Source organism: Myripristis murdjan, chromosome 13 (genome assembly GCF_902150065.1).
Source record: "Myripristis murdjan chromosome 13, fMyrMur1.1, whole genome shotgun sequence".
In the NCBI taxonomy this organism is placed as follows: Eukaryota; Metazoa; Chordata; class Actinopteri; order Holocentriformes; family Holocentridae; genus Myripristis; species Myripristis murdjan.
Genome location: NC_043992.1, coordinates 27119027 through 27141062, shown reverse-complemented (window position 1 = coordinate 27141062; position 22036 = coordinate 27119027). Strand labels below are relative to the sequence as shown.

General features: G+C 44.7%; 1 protein-coding gene across 2 annotated transcripts in view; it reads right to left on the bottom strand.

The window, feature by feature from the left end:
* kmt2a (lysine (K)-specific methyltransferase 2A) overlaps positions 1-17801 on the bottom strand; it is a 45932-nt gene extending 28131 nt beyond the window's left edge. The window contains exons 1-7 of one of the 2 annotated variants that reach the window (XM_030067097.1): positions 17556-17801; positions 6653-6725; positions 2737-6134; positions 2027-2204; positions 1187-1415; positions 331-998; positions 136-212 (exon numbers count right to left, since the gene is read on the bottom strand). In XM_030067097.1, the coding sequence (XP_029922957.1) occupies positions 136-212; positions 331-998; positions 1187-1415; positions 2027-2204; positions 2737-6134; positions 6653-6725; positions 17556-17801 (4869 nt within the window). The remainder of the gene's footprint in view (positions 1-135; positions 213-330; positions 999-1186; positions 1416-2026; positions 2205-2736; positions 6135-6652; positions 6726-17555) is intronic. The other variant, XM_030067096.1, reaches the window with a different exon arrangement.
* Positions 17802-22036: the final 4235 nt, after the last annotated feature.

The window sequence follows — 22036 nt, the reverse complement described above, 5'->3', positions numbered from 1 at the left end:
ATAAATAGCAACAGCAGATAACAAAAATGACCAGGGAACTTTCAAGAACCAAATCCAGGCACCAGGCTCTTGCATTCGGTCTTGCAACTGATTTAAAGAATTTGGATGAAACTCAGCGCAATGAATACTTCTTACCTTGTCTTTTGGTCTCTGTTTAGTAGGTGGAGGAAGCGAGCGAGGAGTGAGTTTCTTCTGTGGTTTTAATTCAAGGGCTAAAAAGGCAACAACGATGTAACATTCAGAAACAGGTGGGGTGGGTTATAATCTATACATTTACTATAACTCGCAGCTTGATGCAATACAATTTTTTAAGACATTTATAAGTCTGACCTAGATCTGGAACAGTTGCGGCAGAGCTCTGCTGTTGCGATGACTGCTGCTGGCTCTTTTTCTTGGGCTCACTTGGTGGAATCTTGGGCGTGGCATCCTTTTTTGGAGGTGCCTGACTGGCTGATGTGCGGTGCTGCTGCTGGGATGGTTGATGAGATTGTGTTGATGGGGAGGGGGAGTTCTGGGCTGATGACGATGAGGAGGAGGACGAAGAAGATGAAGAGGATGAGGTGGATGTGGTGGAGGAGGTGGGGGGGAGGGGCTGCTGTGATTTGTGCCCCTTCCTACTTGTTGCACTACCAGGGGCTGAGAGCTGTTTGGGGTCCGGTGTCAGAGCCGGGATCGGGGCCTGGGCTGTTACTGTGCTGGGGGTCTGTGGGGACTCATTTGGGGCGGGGGAAGATGTGAGGGCTGGAGAAGACTGCTGCTGTCTAGACTTCTCCTCTCCGGGCTTCAGGGGGGGAGTCTCACTCTTCTTGCGGGGAGGCTCCTCTTTTGGTGGTGCAGAAGCTGGTTTGACGCCAGAGTCGGAGTTCAGTCCCTTGACAGGATTGAGGCCCTCCTTCTTTTCAGACAGCTTGTTCTTCTTCTTATCCTTCTTGCCTTTGCCTTGCTTCTGGAGAAACATCTTTGAGGGCATCCACTGCAAGTTCTGACACTTCCTTATCCTGCAGACCAAGACAAACACAGAGAGTCAAAACAATCAGAATACTCATTCTTTGCTAAGAATATGTCCTACAACAAAAGCAATATAATATGCCTCCACTCCCAAAACATACACACACACAAGCTGAAAAAATGCAATTTAAGAATTTAATCTGCTATTGCAAAAACCTAATTAACTACTACAACTCACTTGCAGCACTGCTTTTTGATGTTGCGTCCTCCAAATTTGGGCTTGTCAAGACAGTTGGTGCAGACACCGCAGTCCTCAGGAACCTGGCAGCCTGAACACTGGCCACAGCGCCGTGACCGACGTCCCTTCTTGGGAGGGGCTTCTTGGATGGCTTTATGCCGTGTCTCTCTTGGCTTTATGGGAGGGGACTGGGGCTCCGCCTCCTCTGAGCCCGCAACTGATGACTTGTCTGAAAGAGGAGAAATAATGTTCATGGAATCACCTTATGTAATCAGTGCAGACACTAAGTAGCACAGTACAGATTTGACACACCAAGGTTGAGCAAAGAAGGGAAGGGGGGGTAAAGACAAACTAGGTTCACTTCACCTCACCTCACTGTTAATTTATTTTTCATCTGCCAATTGGCCCATAGAGATGGGCACATATTGTTGAAAATCAACTGGATAATGCTGATAATGTGTAGTTAGTTTCAACATCATGAATTTCCCATCTGGTTCTTGTATTTTTCTCATGTGTTACTGCTGGTTGCACCCTCTACTTTTTCTCTTGCTGTCAATATCACACATTTTAGATTAATAAATTACTTGATTGCATTTACAAAAAATCCTGCTGAGCCATTGAAAATAAACCAAGGATAGGTAGAAATCCAGCCTACTGGCCTCTTCAAACTTTCCAATATCAGTCAATTCTGTTCATTTCTAATCAAGCCTATCATGTTGTTCAAGTTGTACATTTGTATCAATTTCTCCACCTATGCAAGCCAATAAACCTTAATGGCAAAAACCCGCAGGCTGTGACACACAAGCATGTCAATTAAGACATAGAGAGAGTGTCCCTCACCATCATTCCCCATGGAAGATAGGATCTTCTCTCTCTCCTCCCACGGCAAGGCACTGAGTGTGGGCATGTCATCGGGGAACACTGCCCGGTTACGGCCCAGGGCCACAGCTGCACGACGACACACATGCTTGATGCGTGGACCACGGACTGATGTCTCTGACGAGTCACTCTCCTGACCCTACTCACAAACAACCATCGACACAGAAAGCGAAACAGATGTCGGAAGAAGTGAAGAATATGTTTTATTACAGAAAGCACCACAGCACACACATACACTGTGGGATGTTGCTTAAATACTTCCTCTCTCATGTTAGACACTCTTATCATGTTTATTTAATTTGTTGTGAATGTTTATCTGAACCAAATAAACCCCATTATCTTGGGAACACATATAAGCATCCTATATTAAGATTTACAGTACTGAAGAAAACAAGAATGTATTCTGCTTAAAGGAAAATAACTTTCAAAAGCACTGCCACTGCTGCTTTCTACATAATGTATGAAGCTGACAGAATTCCCCTTAAATAACACCCTCTGTGGGACTTTCCTATTATCAGGTTTCACTTTGAGTATAAACACACATTCCTATTTATAGCAAACATTCATAGAATCATGTCAAAGACAGTTTCTTGTATATATATGATGAAAATGACAGAAACAGAGAACGCTTTGTTTAGGAAGACAGTAACTATGAAGGCAGGAAAACTGACCTGAACCTTTGGCTGGTCTGGAGACTTCAGCGACTTGCTCTTCTCTATTTTGAAAAGTTGGGCTTTGGCCTTCTTCAGTAGGCCAACTACCCGCTTGTCGGTCACAGGCTGTTTCTCTGCATGTGCCAACATGGACCCGAGAGAAGGGGCAGGAAGCTGTTGTCTGCCTGGCTGCCCTGGAAGGCCTGTTGTCTGCTGGCTAGGGGCACTTTGTTTCTCCCTCTCTTTCTCCCCATCCTCCTTCTCCGACGGTCTCCCTTTCTTATGTAGGCGTCCTTTAACGAAGGGCAAGGGAGCAGTGGAATGGAGTCCACCCTTCTCTGTAGAAGCAGTGTCAGAAACAGAGTCAACTGACGTGGATTTCTTTCTCCCTGGAGTCTTTTTAGGAGCAAGAGATACCAGAGCATCTTCTGTGTCCCTACCATCCACAGTAAAGAGGCTGGAAGCTGCATTAGGAGAGCCATCCGGTGTAGAAGCCTTACTTCTTTTCTCCCATTCCTTCCTGCCCTCTTTCTTATTCTCCTTCTCTTTCTCTCTGCTTTTCTCAGAATCCCTTTCTTTTTCCTTTGGAGCAGATTCCTGGGAAGCTGACGTGCTTCTCTCTCTCCCTCCTTTCCCTGCACCTCGCCCCGTCTCCTGGGCACTGGAAGGGAAGAGAGGGAAGAGTTGGGAAGAAGAAGAGGACGTAGTGGATGAAGAGGCCGGATTTCCGGCAGCTCCTCTCCTGCTGTCAGGGGCCCCATGTGAGGCTGGGCCCAAGGGTCCAGTGGAGAAGGTGCTGAAAGGAGCAGGAGTTAAGGCACTAGTGGCTAGTGGAGTGGCTGACACTCCTGGCAAAGAGCTGGGGTTACTACTTGAGACAGAGCCTGTCAATATAGGCAGTTCAGAGGAACTTTTCCCCACAGACATCTGGCCTCCTATTTGGCTGCTGCGTCTGGTCATTGAGTGAGAGGGAGACCGTGGTTGGCCATGTAGGGTGCCCAAGGTCCGCCTTCTTCTGCGCCGGGAGGCTCTAGTGGAGCTAGAAGAGGACTGATGAGGGGAGAGAGAGCCAGGGCTGCTCCCAGAGGATGACTGCAGGGTGACAGACTCAAAGATCCGAGAGTGGGCCTCACTGGGTGTAAAGCGTGGAGCACGAAGCAGCGGACTACGCTTCTGGAGTGGTGCTTCAAAGCGGGATGAGGAGGAATGTTGGTGGTGGGTGTGGTGTTGTAGAGGGGCAAACAGACGAGTCCCTGTTCCTGCTCCACTGCCCGGTGCAGGGAACGCAACTGGAGCAGCCCCCCCTGCTCCACTGGCACCTTGGGGCATCAGCCCCACGTCTTCAGCAGTGAGAGGGGGAGGACGGAAGTTGTCAAATATGGGCTTGCGGATGAGGCCCTCCTTGGCATATTTAGCAGAGGAGAAGTACTGCTGTTCATTACGGGACAGGGATGTCCAACGGAAGGTGGGCTCTCTCAAGATGGACCGACTACGTTTGTCCTGCAAACTGGAAAGCACTGAGGGTCCAGAGAGGAAAGGAGTGATGGGGTGGGGCATGATCCAGGGTGACTGGGGGTGGTGCTCGCTTATAGCAGCCGCATTGGAGGAAGATGATTGGAGGGGCTGTGGAGGAGTAAGGAGAGGGGGAGGTGGAGGAGAAGAGGAAGAGGAAGCTGTGGATGAAGCTTGCTGGGAACTTACAAGGGCAGAGGAAGACATCAATACTCCTGTTGCTGGGCTAATGATGGGCTTCTTAGCCCCAGTGGTCAGAGTACCTCTCCCCCTTTGGCTGAGACTTCCCCGGCCCACCCCATGGCCTCTCCGACCTCGCCGTCCCCTCTCTACCAACACCACATGTTCTGGTTCCGGTTCAGAGGGAGGGGAGGAGGGCTGTGAGCTGTGTAACAGGTTGGCCTCCCTCTCCCCCTGGAAGGATGGGGAGTGGTCCTCTGGCTCAGACAGGGCCTGTGTACCCTCTGAACCCTGAGAGTCGCACGATGAGTCATCCAAGCTGGGGCTGCTGGATCTGGAAGACTCTGCAGAAGAGAGCTGGGAGGAATGCTGCGACAGGGCACTCGAGCCACAGGAGGCCGCACTACTACCAAAACGCCCATTGGTGTTACTGGTGTTGCTGTTGAGCAGACTGGCTGCTGTAGAGGGGACACTGGGTATGGGGGCAGAGGGTGTAGGAGGAGGGAGGGAATCAATCGGAGCAGCTGTCCCAGTACTAGTAACAGCAGCTGTAGACGAGACCAGGACAGGAGAGGGTGAAGAGGAGGTGGTGGATGTGGGTTGAGTAGATGTGGAAACAGATGAAGGAGTCATTTCTAACCGTGCCATCTTTATGTGGTGTGGTGGGCTTCCAAAACTGCCCTCGTCTTCAATGAAGCGCTTGGGGGTTTTGATGATGCGAAGGGAAACTGTGCTGACTACAGGCATGATAAACTGTCTGATGTTCTTCAGCTGGGTCCTCCTCCTCCTCCTGATGCCAGCATCAATGGCCCCTGCCCCACTCCCAGCGATGGCTACTGCTTCTTTCTCCAGTAGCTTCTTCTTCTGAGCTCCTTTCTTTGCACGCTGCAGCAGCTGCTTTGCAATGGTTGCATCAGTGCGTTTGGAAGGGGGGACGATTCTGACAGGCTTTATATGCCGAGGGCTTTGCCTGAGACCCAGTGGCCTGCCCCGCTTGGAGGGAGATGGGGAGGCAGGGGGACTGGAAGAGTCCTGGAGCTCAGCAGCATCTGCATTCCTGAGCATGGGCTGCTGGGGAGTGTGCGAGTCTGTGCCTTTGTCCCCTCTGGCCCTGAAGGCCTTGTGTTTCCCCTCCACAGATTCAGAGGAGGCGGACAGCTGGGCAGCTGCAGCGGCGGCGGCGGCGGCGGCAGCAGCCTCAGCTTTGAGCCTCTCAGCAGATGGCGGTCGCCCGCGTCTACGTCGGGGTACACCAGGCAAGGCCTTGAGCCGTGACTTGAGAGGGTCAAGTTTGACCTCTCTGAGCCGCTTCAGCTTGGTAACTTTGGATTCACCCCGCCCACCTTTGGGTAGCTTCGCCTCAGTGTCCTGCTGCTGAGCAGAGCCCAATGGCATCCTCTTGGCACCCTTTCTGTCCTTCTCCCCTTCTGTGTCCATACCCAGCTCAGACCCAGCCTGTCTGCTGTCCTCCCTTGCTGCATGGCTGCCAGTATGCCAAGGTTTTTGACTGCTTGAGGCTGGTGGACGACCTCTCCTCTTCTCCCCAGAGCCAGGCGGCCTCCCAGGCAGCCGTTTGACCTCAGACGGCCGTTCAGGGCCCTCTGATTTTCCCTGTGTGGGAGAAGCAAGGGAGGACGTGGGGAGGAGACCTGCAGCAGCTTTCTGGGCAGTCAGGGCCCGTGGGGGACGGCCTCGGGGCTTCTTTTCCTGTATGGGGGGACCTGCTGATAGCACCAAAAAACACAACAACGGGCATTCGATCAGTACACTGTAGCAAAAGGTTCAAAGAAAGGCAATATGAAATTAATGTAATGTTTATCAATTAGAATTTGTCTCTTCCACATCTGTAAAGTTATTTTGACATTTCAACCCAGTTTGAACTGCCTGTTAGCAGTAAGCAATGGCAATGGCAGCTCGACATTTAAACAGACAACTGAATATGTAGCCAATATGCTCTCTGGATCTTACAGGTATGTGAAACACAAATGTAAAAAATGATGAACTTATCTTTCAATGGTCTAATATAGCTAGCAAGTGAGTGTGTGTGTGTGTGTGTATATATATAAATATAAAACTATCACAAACACACACACACACACACACACACACACACACACACACACACACACACACACACAAATGAGGCTGTGACAAAAAACAATGTGTTTTTATAGGTTTCCAAAATGTCTGTGATATTAGGCTTATTATTTAAAGTAAAAACATTAGGTTTCATCAGCTCTACCTGCAGAGGCTGTTGAGGGACTCTGTATTCTTTTGTGCTCAGTGACTGCTCCAAATCCTCCAAATGCTTCTTCCTACATGGGAAAGAAGATAAAACTGTTTTATCTTTTATGAACATACAATTCCTTTTACACAGAGACATAGCAAGGCTTGATTACTGGATCTAATCAAAAGCGTCCATGATGCTACATTATTGTCACTTGGCCTAGATCTGGGCAACACTTGAGTCATCCTTGAAGTGAAACCACTCAGATGAGGAACAAGGCTGCACAGCATTAATGATGTGTTCAATCTCACTTTTGCATGGTGACTCACTGCAGTACTCACATGTTTCTCTTGCTTTTGGGATGAGGTGCCTGCAGTTAGACAAGGCTCAAACCACAACATACATTTTGAATAGCAAACATCCAAGACCCACTGAATGACTAATACTGCCAAAACCACTGCTTTCCTGTTCCCTAAAGGTAGAATACTAAGGTGGTTGGTCATGCTCAGGAAAGTAACCGTCTTTGTCTAAGACAATTGAAAAGACAGCTGGTGTAAGAACACACACAAGAACAAAATCTTGTTACACAGAGGGATAGAGACCAGGAAAATCACTAGAATATAAGCAAACAAAATAATGTTGCTCTTAAAACGTGTTTTTGCTATGGTGAAACAGGACATCACAAGTCTTTGTCATGTTTGTTACAGTCACAAGTGAGGGCACCCTGGCATGTTGAGTTGTTGGGCAGCAGTGATTGTTAACTGTCTGACACCAACAATCCACCAATGAGCTAGATCCTTGAGATGGTGATGGAGCTGCTGTAGTAAGTTTGCTGTTGATATGGCACTTACTGAAATTTACATTTTTCTTTTCTTTGACTTCAAAATTTAGATGTCAAAAGTGTTGCTAGTTTGTGTTGAGTGCAAATTCCACCGTACAACTACACACACTGCAACCACAACTGCAGTTGTTTTGCCAGACAAAAATGAAATAGGCAAGGCATCTGTCAAAGTTATATATAGGGCTGTCCTGCATACAATTTTTGGGGGGCTTCAAAGCTCCAGCAGCCATTATCAGATGGAATTTGTGGGGGGTGGGGTTGCAAGACGAGACGCTATGGTCCCAGGCATCATGTTTTGGTGAGAACAGAAAACGCAACAACAGTAGCTCATATCAGCTGTCTGGGGGGTTTGCTTTCCCTGCAATTACATGCCCTGGCATGCAGATTGATATTATGGAGAGCGACACGTCCTGGGGTTTCTGAATCTGAGGGCAGCGCTGGTGCCCTGAGGCACACCACTATATAGCCAAGAATGGACTCTGCATCCAGCTTTTGGGTTCACTCTGGCTGCACCGTGGTGGATCTGCTCGCATCAAGAAATAATGCAGTGTCCACGGTTAAAAGGGAAAAAAACTGAATACTGAAAACTGAATACTACGGACTTTGCATTAATTCTCCTTCTTATGCTTCAGCAAGCCTTAGGCATAGGACTATGAGCCTGCACCTTTTCAGAAAAAGAGATAACTCACCAATGGATGATTAGCTCAACATCTTCAGCATCCTCTGCCTATCACTTGCCCCACTACTCCTTAAGATATGTGTGTGTGTGTGTGTGTGTGTGTGTGTGTGTGTGTGTGTGTGTGTGTGTGTTTAAGAGGGGAGGTGAGTGTGTCATTTCATCATGTTTATTTATAGCATCACATAGGGATGCAGTTGAGGTCTCTTCGGCCCAGTTTGTAGAGCAGCTGCTATCCTAAGAGTAGTCCACACATATGTATGTGCTCTAGGGTTGTGCGATACCATGATGTATATCATGGGATGAGAGAAAAATATCTATCATTGGAAATTTTCCTCTATCGTTTGGCAATATTGCTGCAGAAGCCAATTTAGGGTAGCACTGTAACGTTATGTCACTGAGTCGGAGCTCCTGGTCATCTTTGCTCACATCATTATTACGTGTGAGCTCAAATAACAAACATGGAGGAGCGTGATACAGAACAAAACTCCCTACAATACTCCGATACAGAACAGGACTCAGCCCAACCAAGACAAGATGGGGAACTTGTAGCTAAAAAGGGGGGGTAGTTCTGTTGTATTTTGGACGTTGTTTTGGACGTGGTTTGGATCTAAAAAGTCTGACACTGACCAGAAAACAGTGCTTTGCCAGGTGCAGTGCAGACCAGTTCCCACATCAGACTCCAACACAACAAAACTTAGCAGGCAGGACTGAGAGAGGCAAAAGATGTGCACTACACTAAAGGCAAGTGTTCTCCATGAAATTACAGAAAACAGACTATGTCATGACATATATCGTTATCAAATGTGAAATTGTCCACATTGTGACAGAACATTTTCTCTTCCTATCAGCCCAATGAGCCCTGATGTGCTAACATGTACACAGATACACAGAATTCACCAGCTAAGTGATGCAAATATAACCACGTGAAGAACTGTGATAAGTACATGAGAATCTGATGCTTTCAGTGGTCCAGAAGACATTTTTTCAAATATATTATATATGTATATATGCTCTTGTTGCATCTCATTAAAATTAATTTAGTATTTGCATGTTGCTACAAACCTCTCACTTTCATCATCTGTCCTACATATAAACAAACAACCATAACCGGCAGTCAGTACTGCTGTTCATTCTGGCAGCCACTACTAATCCAAGCATCCTCCAATCCGCTCAGTGTATTTGGGCATCTTCTTCTTACTCTTCTCTGCTTTCCTCACTCTATTTCTCTTTACTACGTCTCTAAGCATTCTCCCCCTCTCCTAACTGTAATTCCAGCATCCTCTCCCCTCCTAGCAGACAAGCTGCTGCTGGTAGGTGTTGTTGCAGAGCTGTGGGGGGCGGAGTACCGACGAACAGCTCTGACTTGCTGCGCTAGTGAGTAGCGCTCAATGACATCACAACACTGTCTTCCACAGGCAAGCGCATGAGCGGACAGCACCGTTACATGCGCACACTCAAACACACATGCACACATGCACACAAATGCACCTCCTCCTTTTGTGCCAACCACACACATATACACACACACCCCTTTATCATGAAACACAAACACACCCCCTGCGCGTGAACTGCACAGCAAGATGTAAACAACCAGAACATACGAGTGAGAATGCGGGGGAGGGGAGCACAAGCAGGCAAGCAAGCAAACGAGTGAGGAGAGGAGGAGGAGGAGGGTTGAGGAGAGGTTGAGAGAAATAAGACACGAGAAAGCGACATCTTGACCACACGCTCCATTAACAACAGAGGGAGCTGGAGCTGAATCGTCTCCTGGGACCACCGAGGATGAAAGGGGTTGTGGGGGGTTCAACATGCTTGCGCAAAAGCTTGCTAAATCCCAGTCTAAACAGGCCTCCCACACACTACAACATGCCCCCCCAATCCCTGCTCCGTGCCATGCTCTGAGACACATACTCACTAACTTGCTCCCTCCCCGCCCACTGGCTGCTGAGCACAGAGCAGCAGCGTGTGAAACACAAGGCTCACCATGAGCTCAATAGTAGGGCAGGCAGGCTGGTAGGGGAGGCAACTTCAAGAAGTAAACAAACACAGTAGCAGACTCGCAAGGTAAAGATTATGTACTACATCACTGCAGGGGGGAGATAAAAGTTTGCCAAAAAGCCCTGAGACTCTCTTTTCTCTATTCTGATGTGCTTTACTATGCAAAAAATGTATTGATTAGCTACTGGTTTTCTATTTCCGTCATCCTCACCATGCAAACCTGTGCGGCCTTCCTGTTGCACTGACACCTTATCTACGTGATCAGTACATATATTTTGTGGCTCTGAAGAGGAGGGAAAAAAAGCCTAGGCTTAAGAGAGCAGAGCAATATGATTCATTGTGGAAGCTACAACCTTATTTTCTGATGGTACAGGGGCCTGTCCCTTGCAAACATGAAACGGATGTGGATTTGGTTTGAGGTGTTCACTTCTGTATCAATCTGACGGTACGTGGGCGAGGTGAGAAAGCTAATGGGACTGCTGCTTTCTCTCATCAAGATAGCCTGAAGGAGAAATCAAACAGATTATAGATGATAGGCTACAGACTTCAAGTAGACTTTCTCACCAACTGTCAGCAAGAGCTGGCAGAGAGGCGGGCAGAGAATGAGAAAGCAATTGCACTGGTGGCTGCATATGCCATGCACACACAAACAGTGCGCTCTCCTCCTCTCTCTCATCACTGAAACACCACTCCTGCATCAGCATGCACAGATGATTATTAACTTACAGCCCCTGGGATGGGTTGATAGAACTGAAGTTGACTTGATTTATTTCAAACATCCAGAGAATCCATACACAGCATTCAACAATAAGGACTGCCTGGTGGCCTGGAGACACCGAGGGCTGGTTCATGCATGGCAAAACATATGGGAGCAGCAGACATGCCATCCATGTACCTCTGTTTTCATGCTTTTTGCACTTCTCATGGTTACAGCGTGCTTGACAGCAGAATTGACTGTAAGTTCCAGTTTCTCTTTTCGCCAGTCCTGGATGGAGGTGCAGCAGTGCCATCCACGCATTTTTAAAGTTCAGGTGATGCACAAACTCATGCACAACCTCCACTACATCTGCTCACTTTGAATACAATTACATAATTTTAGCCGCTGGACTCTGTAGTGTGCATTTGCACATGAAGCAAGACCCAGCTTTGAGATGGCAACTTGGTCTGGTTTTTTGGTCAGTCACCCATGTATCACAGCCTGTTATCTTCATCTCTCTGGCCTGCTGTCCTGTCTGTTGTGCCTCCTCTGATCAGTCAGACCAAATGCTACCTCAGAGTTAGTCGGAGTTGTGTGGAGAGGACATGATGGAACCTAGTTAAAAATTGTAATTACAGTAAAAAAAAAAAATTAAAAAAATTAAAAAAAATATTTCTTGTCACAGCGGTTTCCTTGGGAGGAAATTATGAATCAGTCCACTACCATTTGTCAGCAATTTCTGAGTAAGGTGAATCAACATGGCTCACCGTCAACCACAAACAGCTCAATGTCAGCTGTGAGAGATAGGAGCACCAAGCCGGAATGTGAAGACAGCATCAAGCTGACAACTTTTAAATATGATTAATAACATCTTGCAGTCTTTATAATTGGGGGCTGAGGTGTCACACAAACAAACATTTGCAAACTTCATCAGCTAGTGTCTCTTTGGCGTTCTCCATATTGTATTCACTATCAACAGAAATGAACCACAAAAACAGGAGAGGCAATGCCAAGCAGCCCAAACTGACCAAGTCTGACCAGCAAGTTCCACTGTTATTTGTTCATATTACTTCTGGTTACACTGGCAGGAAGGCTCCTATCATTTAGGTAAGAGGCTCATACTTAAGAATTTAACAACGTTGTTAAGAATTAAACATTCCATATTTATGCACAATCAATTCATTGATTTTTGTCATTTAATTCTGTAATTTGTGGTTATAACCCTTTTGTGAACATTTTATTATCATAGTAATTAATTAGTTTATCTTAATTAGTTCCTTCTAATAAAAGTGGATATTTTTATTTTCGTTCACTAGGCACATTAAATCATACAACTCTGACTGCTGACCTAACCAGGCAAGTGAAAAAAAATTCTTAACATTGAACCCGCATATGTCCAAAAAGTCCCAAATGTTCCCTGTAATTATCAATGTGCACAACTAAATCTGTTCTGATATATTCTTAGAATCTCTCAGAAACAAGCTGTGTACTTAAAGTATTTTGAAATGATAATGTATAGGACATCTGGCAGCTTCAACTCTTTTTTTAAAGAACTTTTTAAAGGGATGTAGCAAAGATGTTCACACCAGCTAAGGGTTACAGTGATCTTAAGACTGAATGAAAAGTACAACTTTTCCATAACTTAACACCAAATTCTCAAAATTTGTTTTACAGTAGACTATACCTTGAAGAACTTAAATGCAAATTTGTTCATTATGTTTTATGAGCAAAAACTACCAAACTAAAAAGAAATTGTAAACAAAAGTGACTTCTGAAGTTTTTGTGCTGCCCAAGTGATTTATTTAATTTGCATAAATAATGTAAGATAACAAATATTCATCACGGTGTGCATTACAGGGAGTTCTGTATTACATGAAAACATTTTTGCATGGCATAACAATGACTGAAACAGAGCTTTCTACTTATATTATCAATTTCCTTTGCTCATTTAATCACATGCTTAAATCCGCTTGCTGGTTAGTTGGCTCAAGACGTTTGCACAACCTTTCTGCAGCATTAATACTAAGATCAGATTTGTGTGACAAAGACATGCAGCAACTGCACTGCAGTCTAACAGCTGCAATTTAGCCTACTCGTGTTTGTCAGAATTTCCAAATTACTTTGTAGTCTGTAATTATTTAAAATGTCATGACTTGGGCAAAAGTTTAATACTGTTTTGCAGTTTGGAAAGCAAGTTTTTTTTAAAAAAGTTATGCAACATTTTCATTACTAGGGGAACCTTGAAAACTCTTAAAAGCAATGAAATTTCAAACAGAATAGGAACCCGGAAAACAAATCACCATTAACACTAACTTTGCTTTGGCCATATTAGACTGAACAAAGTAGGGAGAAACAGGAAAGACTGTGAGAGAAGTAGCATGGTCTTATCCATTGCAAATAAATGCACAACAGTAGAATAAGCTTAAAAATTCCTGGATCACTTCAGATTACAAGCAACCAAAAATAACAACTGCCGCAAGGCTCAGAGCCACAGTGACCTGACCATAGGTGTAATAACATGTTCCTCCAACTCTGGGCTGCTCACATATTAAATAAACTAAGTGTAGAAAAAAAAATCCCCCACTTCAAGACAGCAGCACATCAGAGCAAGTCAAGAGGGGAAATATGTTAGATGGGGATGTGATTGATAGGGAGCAGAGGAATATTAAATATTTCCTTACGAGATGAGTTTCCAGCAAGGTCCCAGTCAGTCACTGAACACCTCTTATGCAGCCGTTCATCCCCATTCTGAACAAACACTTTCTTGACATATTCTAGGAAGCTTTCCCCTTGGGCTTACTGTACAGACACAATGCATCATCGCTTCCTGGAATTTCAATTGGTGATGAGCTCATACTCATATATGTCCTTCTGATGACACATCCCTTCTAAGAGGCCACAGAGGAATTTAAGCAATCGCACCAGTCAATGACAAAGTATCAGAGCTTCTTTGCTTTAAGTTAACCCTTCTGCTTTGGTCATTCAGTGCTCGCAGCCATCCTCGGCAGCAAATGACACTTTTTTTACCTACCAGTGTAAATTATGTTGTGACACTGCTTTGTAGCCCCCTCCCCATCAGCCCGCAGCAAAAGGTGGACATTTGTCTTTTAAGTGCCCCATGACTAAACGAGACTTCTTTGCATTTGTTCTGCTGCTCTGCAGCGTGCACACCAAACAAACACTTTCTGGGACAAGCTGCCTTCTCTTCCTCCACCTCACACCCCAAAAGAGTCTTAGAGTCATGGATGCAGGCGACCAGGCTGGCTGGCACACATGCACACTCACTCACACTCCCTCTCTCTTACTCACACACACACACACACACACACACACACACACACAGGCTGGCAGGCACACACAGCCCCTCACACTCACCCAAGCAGGCAGTGTGAATTGGAGCTCTAATCAAAATAAAGACAAAGAAGACACGCCTACTTTTAAGTGCAATAAGGGACATAAAGTCCCCCCCCCTCACATACACACACACACACAGACAGAAAGAGAAAGAAAAACGACACAATTGCCGCCTTTCTCTCAGCCAGGCAACTCCTAAAGCAGAGGTGAAAGCCCTTTGCCCGCCTGCTGTAGCGGAATAAAGCCATGGATGGGAGGGTCTGTGACTAATTCTCCTCCCAGCGTTGTCCCATGGGGAGGAGGGGTCGCCCCGCACCCTTTGATATCCCTGCCTGTGCTCTTTCAGCCGCCTGCACTTTGTGAGAGCTAGAATAAAAGCAGACACAAAGCTTCCTGCTCCAATCCACACGCTGTCTCAGGGATGGGTAAGCGGGTTGGGGTGGGGGGTCTTCCATTTAAATAGGCCAAACACCTGCTGGACTGAAGCCCCTTCCGCTCAAACACACCATTTCTCTCAAACCAGTGGGGCAAAGAGACATTTGGTTTGATACATCTATTCAGTCGTACTTTTGTATGACTGATTAAACACTGGTCATAATATGCGACAGGCACAGAAGGCAAGGTATAATTAACGGGGAATAATAAAGGAAAATGACTCAAACTCTGATTAGATGAACAGTGAAGTTAAGGCGGCGGTGGTGGTGGGGTGTGTGTGTGTGTGTGTGTGTGGGGGGGGGGGGGGGGGGGGGTGATGTCAAACATTCATATAAAGTCAAAACGGACTGCACTCAGCAACAAAACAAGCAACATCAATTTGGCTGGATCAAGAAAATGTATTTCTGACACACACACACAAAAGCTAACAAATGCCTCCATTTGGACAGCGACAGCCAACAAGCACCCTTTTGAGCCACCCCAATAGGCTTAGTAATCTATTCCAAAGTGGCAGCTGTCAGAAGAAAAGTTGCTCTGCCTCTCAGACGGGGCTGTGTGTGTCTGAAGTGGATTTGGGTCTTTCTGCCTGGATGGAAGAAGGAGGGGTGGCCAAGTGTCCGGCTGGCGCTCTGTTCAGGGTTGCCCTGTGGGCTCAGCAGGCTGCAGTGATCCTGAACAATCCTGCCCCAGTCTGGCCAGGCAGGCACTACATCGCCTCTCAATGAAATCACCATGCTGTGTCCACAACTTCTATGGGCTTCCAAGTTCCACAGGGATTTAATGATCCTTTCTGTCTCTCCATATCCCAGATAATGCTATATTTTCACTCATTGTAAGTTTTTTAGTGGTAGGGGTGGGAGGAGCTTGTAGCTGCTTTTCCTACAAGCTGCTGGGTTTTAGGCAAAGCAGCCACACTTACAACGAAAATAACGATCCACTAGAACAGCTAAAAAAAAAAAAAGAAAAGAAAAAAGAAAGAAAGAAAGAATCAAAAGATTTAAAAATGTTTAATAAAATGTTCTCCTATTCTTTAAGGTCGGGCTGCTCTAACGGTTCACAAAGCATTACGTCAAAAACTTCACTGTATACATGGATCCAAATCTGGACACCTTTCACATTCAGAATGATATTTCGTAGTAAAACACGCTGCTGGTGTGTATGTAAATACTGCTAAGCTCCAAGCAAATTAATATGTCCGTATGATCAGACTGGAGCACGGCAGCCACAGTGGTAAATATCCCCACAGTATACTCCCACTGCAATGAACGCGTGCTGCTCATCATGAAAAAGGAAGATGGTAGTTCGCTACAGCGAACACACCCCCACATCACAAGGTCCGTCAAGAAGGGGCTCGTTGTTATTGTAGCAGCCTGCAAGCGCACTGTCACAGGCTAGTCTAACCTTACTCCATTGATCAAACGAGGCGAATTAAGATACCAAACCCTGCAGATGCCGCTGGGAGCACTTTGACATTCAAGAAACTGATTTTAAGAATGTGGCTCTCCATCAGACGTCATCAGCTAGCATTAGCCATAAAGCGATATTATTTTGGTACTAGCTACGCACTGTGTGGAGAGGGGGGAAAAACATGTCCACCTCCCATTTTCCTATGCATCAGCAATAGCCCCAATGGCTAGCGTGGCGTAGTGCGTAGCATGGTAGCTGTTCTAGCTAAACACTATAATAGCATTAGAAATTATTTAGTTATGTGTGAGCTCCACTAACTTTAGCTTCAGTGCTTAACCCGCTGCTTAGCGATATATTGGCCGAGGGTAAACACGGCGATCCTGCGTGCAAACCCGCAACTTTACCAGCGCGTAGACAGGAAAATAAATGTCTAGTTTTAGCTGAGATGTAGACAGCTAGCATAGCTTGCTAGCCTACTAGCTACGTTAGCTAAGCCTCGCACGGAGGTTGACACATCACTGCTAACAGGCAGCTACTGAGCCCCAGAAATAAGTACTAAGCTATTTAGCAAGAAAACCGACTAGCAGTGTCTTATGAAAATCTGGAAGCAGCTGGGTAATTAATGACGAGCAATTCTCGGAAACGATGTAGACATTTGGAGGCTAAGTTAGCTACAGCCCACAATTCTGATTTCTTGACTTGTCCCTTCAAGTTGACATGTTTTGTTTTCAAACACGTCGCACGTTATCTGGAAGGTCTCCTGCTATTGCAGTTTGAGGACACGTCTTAAACAGATTTTTTTTGGTACTGAATATCTCACTATGGTGAATAAATGTTATGACGGGACGGTGTGTTGTGTGTCCACCAAAGGCTAAACTTGTAGGTAACGTTAACATATGCCCCAGCGTCTAAGGCTCCAGTCAAGCTAATTTCATGGTGAACCAGTTAGTTGCACCTAGAATAGCGCACCACCAAACAGCGAAGCTAGGAAATCCACCGGTGTTATGTGCTATATGGTAATAACATGCTATGTCTTAATTAATTAACAAGATATAGCCAAGTGGTCCTCTCTCCTTAGAAGGTGTTCTGGCTAGCAGACTGACGGCTAGCAACAGTCCGTCCAAACTGTGTGTGTGGATAGCTTAAAGATCACACTCCGCCGATGTGAAGGAAAACTTTCTTTCCAACAAAAACTGCCGAGATCATAAATCAGAAAGCAAATTGGGCATCTGCCTTGTTTCCAGCCACACTGAGACGATAAAAAAGGCCAGACCAGACAAACCAACTCAAAGTTGCTGAGCATCCTGGCAATGACAAGTTTGCTCAGCAGCCACACTTGGGAACAGGAAAAGATGGTCAACATTTGGCAGAGAGTTAACTGTTAGCTCCTCGTTTCAGCACCAAGTCACGGCTCTAAGAGTACACCCTGGCCCCTCTCTGCCTTGTCAATCCGCCGCTGTCGGGGGTGCCTTCATCTCGGTCCTGTCCTGTGCTGTGCAGTGCTTACCTCCCCGCTGCTCGAGTCACTCGATTCCCCCAAAACATCCCGAAATTTCTGCAGGTTGCTGCCGATAACAGAGGAGACCTGTAGTGCAGCATCAAACCCGGGTCCGAGGCCGGCCAAGTTAGGGTGGGTCCCCGGGATGCTCCGGAGAGATGCGGTGACCCTGATTCGGCCTGCTCTCCTCCCGGTACCGGAGTTGCTGCTCCCTCCGGGCCGAGCGGGGAACCGCCACCGACAGCTGTGCGCCATTTTACACTCTGCCTGTCTGCCCTGCGATCAGAGAGCTCAGTGGGCGGAACCCTAAACCAGCACTCCACATAAACAACCTCTACCGAGGCGCTCCGCTCTCACTGGCTGACGCGCTGTTATCCATGGTGCGGGGCGGAACCGAAGAAACCCCGACAATGCATTTCCTCAGTGGCCCTTGTTCAGTCTCCGTACGGCCGGATCCCAAACATGTTCAGGGGCCTTGCCCGGGAAAAGAGCCTCGCAGTTGAATCACAAGGACGAGACCGTTAGCTGTGCGCCTGAGTGCGGTTTCTGCCTCGGCCAGGAGAGAGCAAGGCTTATTTATGATGAAGCCCTAACACCACACTCAACCGCAGCTTCCAGCACTGAAAATATATGGCCAGTTAAAAAAAAAACAAAAAAAAAAAAAACAGCATAATAGTCTATCACTGTGTAGAAAAATAATACGATTAATGTAAGAAATACACTTCACTTTTTGCTGTTGGGAATTAATTGTTATTTCTAAAATATCAGTGCTATTTGGTATTTGTACAGTTTGAACGACACGCTGCTGTCCATTTATGTAAGTCTAATGTGATTTCCAGCTTTATACTGAGCAACAAGACAGGTGCTAACCCAGTGAAGCACAACAAAGTGTCTGGGGAAAACAGAATTAGTCACTAACTACAGCTTTGGGGTGATTTTTTAAAATGTTATATTTTATTTATTTTTATTCTTTATTTGGGGAAAGGCTGCATTATTTGTATCCCAAATATAATTTTTATACTTGGGGTTATGGGCCTATTGGGTCCGCTGAATATGTTCACACTTGGTTTATAAGATGCAGATTAACAGATGTGAAGGCTTTTGACAAATTAATATAGACTACAGATTGGTTACATCCTGTGGGTCTTCCTCGCAAACGGGAAAAATTGAATATTATTATTATTATTATTATTATTATTATTATTATTATGATTTTGCACATGCTCTTGTTGGACTACAAAAGTAGCAGAGTTTTGTGCTTTTGTCTGAGCTCTAGGAGAGCAGGCCGCTCTTGCAAAGTGAACATGCATGACACATGAACTTTTCATCAAATCATAAGGACAGCAGATGGTCTCCATATGCTTTTATGACAGACATCCCACCAACCACCAACACGTTTCATTTAAAGGCCTCATTTATGGTTAAATAAAACATTTTGTGAATGACAGGCTTCACATTTAGACATATGTCTAAACTTAACTGTCCCAGTTTGTGAGCTGTCCTGTCCCACTTTTACAGTATTCATCCAAAAATTAAATTATTATCCAGTGTTAAATGTACTCACTACTACAGAAGAGCCTCATTATCAACAAGGGGCAATTCATGTGGGATTCAAAACATAAGAGAAATAGAAATTTGTAGTATATGACTCAGAAAAATGATAAAATAAAACTGAATGTAACATTTACAAGTAAAATCCAGTAAATATTTTATAGAGATCATTGAAATTGATGTCAAAACTGAAAATTATAAGTGCAGTGAATGTTACTGTTAGTTACTACTTAACTGTTAGTTACTTTTACACAAACAAGTTTCCACTTCAAATAAGGGCATCCTTTTGTTTGATGGACATGTATTCAGAAGTATTGCTTTTCCATTTAAAGAGATGCCCTCCATTTTGATTGACAGTCTCTAATGTTTGTCTTAATGGCCTGCTGTGCTCCTTTGAATTTTAATGAAATCTGAAATATTGCTTACATTAGCCCAGACTGACCATCTGAATTACATCTAGTGATTACAATATGTTTACAATTTTGTTAGCTGAAAAATTGGTCAAACCACCCGAAGTTCTCTTTTCCATTGTCATTATCATATAAAAGAGAACCACATGAAATGTCAATGTTGTTAAGAAAAAAATTATTTGGCCAAAATAAGATTCAGTGGGTAATGACCACACCCTAACAGAAGGTATCTGCAGTCTGGAGGTAAATGCGTGCTAAATATCCCTGTCTGGGTTTGTCAAAGTAAGAGGTTTAGGGAAGACTAACTTTTGTGTGTGATTTCTATCACGTGCACATTTTCATTTAGACCCAGACACCTGTTTGCCAGAAGCTACATTCTGGTCCTAAGCCCAAACTAAACAACGCAATTTGGATTCTTAAATGGAGGAATGGCATTTTTCTTACTGAGCTAAACTTAAATAGTAAAATGGACTCCGTAACACATGAGTTGTGAATGAATTTGGGAGTAAATATTCAGTCTAAATGCAAGACAGTGAAACCTTTGACTTTGACTTTGACACCTGTAATCAATTTATTGATGGGTTTATTTAAAGCTGTCATGACACATTTGACACTTCAGATGATCTTATGTGCATCCTTAGATTTATCAGTGATTGATTAGATCAGCTTGGGGATTTTATTCAGTTTGAGTATTCCTATTATCTCTGATCTGATTCTCCTGTCTTGTTTGCTTTTTTGCTTTTGTTTAATGTTTTTGCTGTAATATATCAGGGAGGTCTGTGAGTTAAAAAGCCTCAGGAAGACGGAGCAGTTGAACAAAGATCATAAACCTGTCCAGGTGCATCTGGGTCACTCAGGGTTTCCTAGTGTTACAGAGTAGAAAATGTTTTTTGCACTTGACCAAAGTGACCCAATGATTGCTTCTCTACAACAAGGACCAAGTAATGACTGAAGTCGTTGAGACTGTTTCTACTTGATCGATTTTATTTTGTTTTGACTTGATCTCACACAGCAAAGTCTTGGACTTCATTTCAGTATCAGCTGCGTACACAGCTGTAGCGTCATCGTAATCTTCCTTGTTCGCTGTAAATGCAGTCATTTCCCTCGCCAACTTGGCAATAAAACAATAAAAAAGTTGCTTAATTCTGTGATTGCCTTTGGTGTTGTGGATTTCTGTCATATTTTCAGTTTTGTTTTACTAACATTTCTGAACGCTGTTTGTCTTTTGTCGTGAAATATTTGCAGAGAAACTGAAAAAAAATTTCAAGCCCTGAATGCAGGGCCGAAACCACCATTTCAGCATTGGGGGGGACAGATATGCCTGAATATTGAATTGCTAATATATTCAAGCAATATTTTTGGGGGGGACATTTTTGGAGTGCCTGAACACTGGGGGGGGACTTATACCTCTCAATGTATATGGGCGTTACAGCCTTGCCTGAATGTGAGGTCACACCAACAGATGCAGTTGTGGTCCTGAACTTGACTTGCATTCTTCTGGTCTCAGCCCTGTCCCAGTCTTGACTTTAACGGTTTCAAATACAATCATAATGTTGAAAAGACCTGTGTGCATACATTTTTGCTGACAACCCACTCAGACGATCTCGGCCCAGGTTAAACACAGACTGTCAGATTGTGACTCACGTGGCATTATACAAAGCATGTTTATCCGCTGCCTGGTAGTTGTGGCAGCTTCATAATAATTTGTCAGTCTTCACTGCGCGGTGACCTTCACAGGTCCCTGGTGGCTGATGAGATCACAGCTGGACCCTCAACAACTTCAGTGATTACTCAGTGACATGCCATTCAATCTCTGTGTCTCAGATCCACCTGCTTTAGCCATGCCTTTCACCTTGATAACCAGAAGAAAATAAACAATTACATGTTAAACAATATCTAGTTATGTAGCTACCTATAGTTAAATAATAGTCAAGGATAATAAAATGACAATAAAATATAAAAAAATAAGTAATCAAAATAATACATTCATATCAATCATGTATTATAGCAGCGACTGGAAAGCAAAATAATACATGGAATTAAGTTATTTATGTATAGTGATAACAACTAATGATTTTGTATCCATTTAATAAATTATCCACTCAAATCTAAATCAGTTATTTCAATACCTATATTTGATGCTGGATAACCCTATTTGAGATGCGGACACCATATGAACTGAATCAGAATCAGCTAACCCTGTCAGCTTGCTTGTCAAATAAATATACAAGGAGAAAGGGATGAAATCACAAATTGTCTTTTGTAGTCAAATAGTTGGGAGTTTCAGCAGTTAGCTGTAAGTAAAAATGACAGGCAGCCTGGGGGTAGTTTGTGTTGTTGAACTACCCCCGGGCTGCTGTAAAAGGTAAATATAAACGATCCATTTAAATGTAAGTAATGAAATTACTCCCCGATCCTGGATGTCACTCTGTTATACAGTACGACTGAGAGTGAATTAACGTTGAGTGGAAAAAAAACAGCCGTGAGAGCACAAAGAGTCCTTGATGGATATGTGGGTATATTATCTGG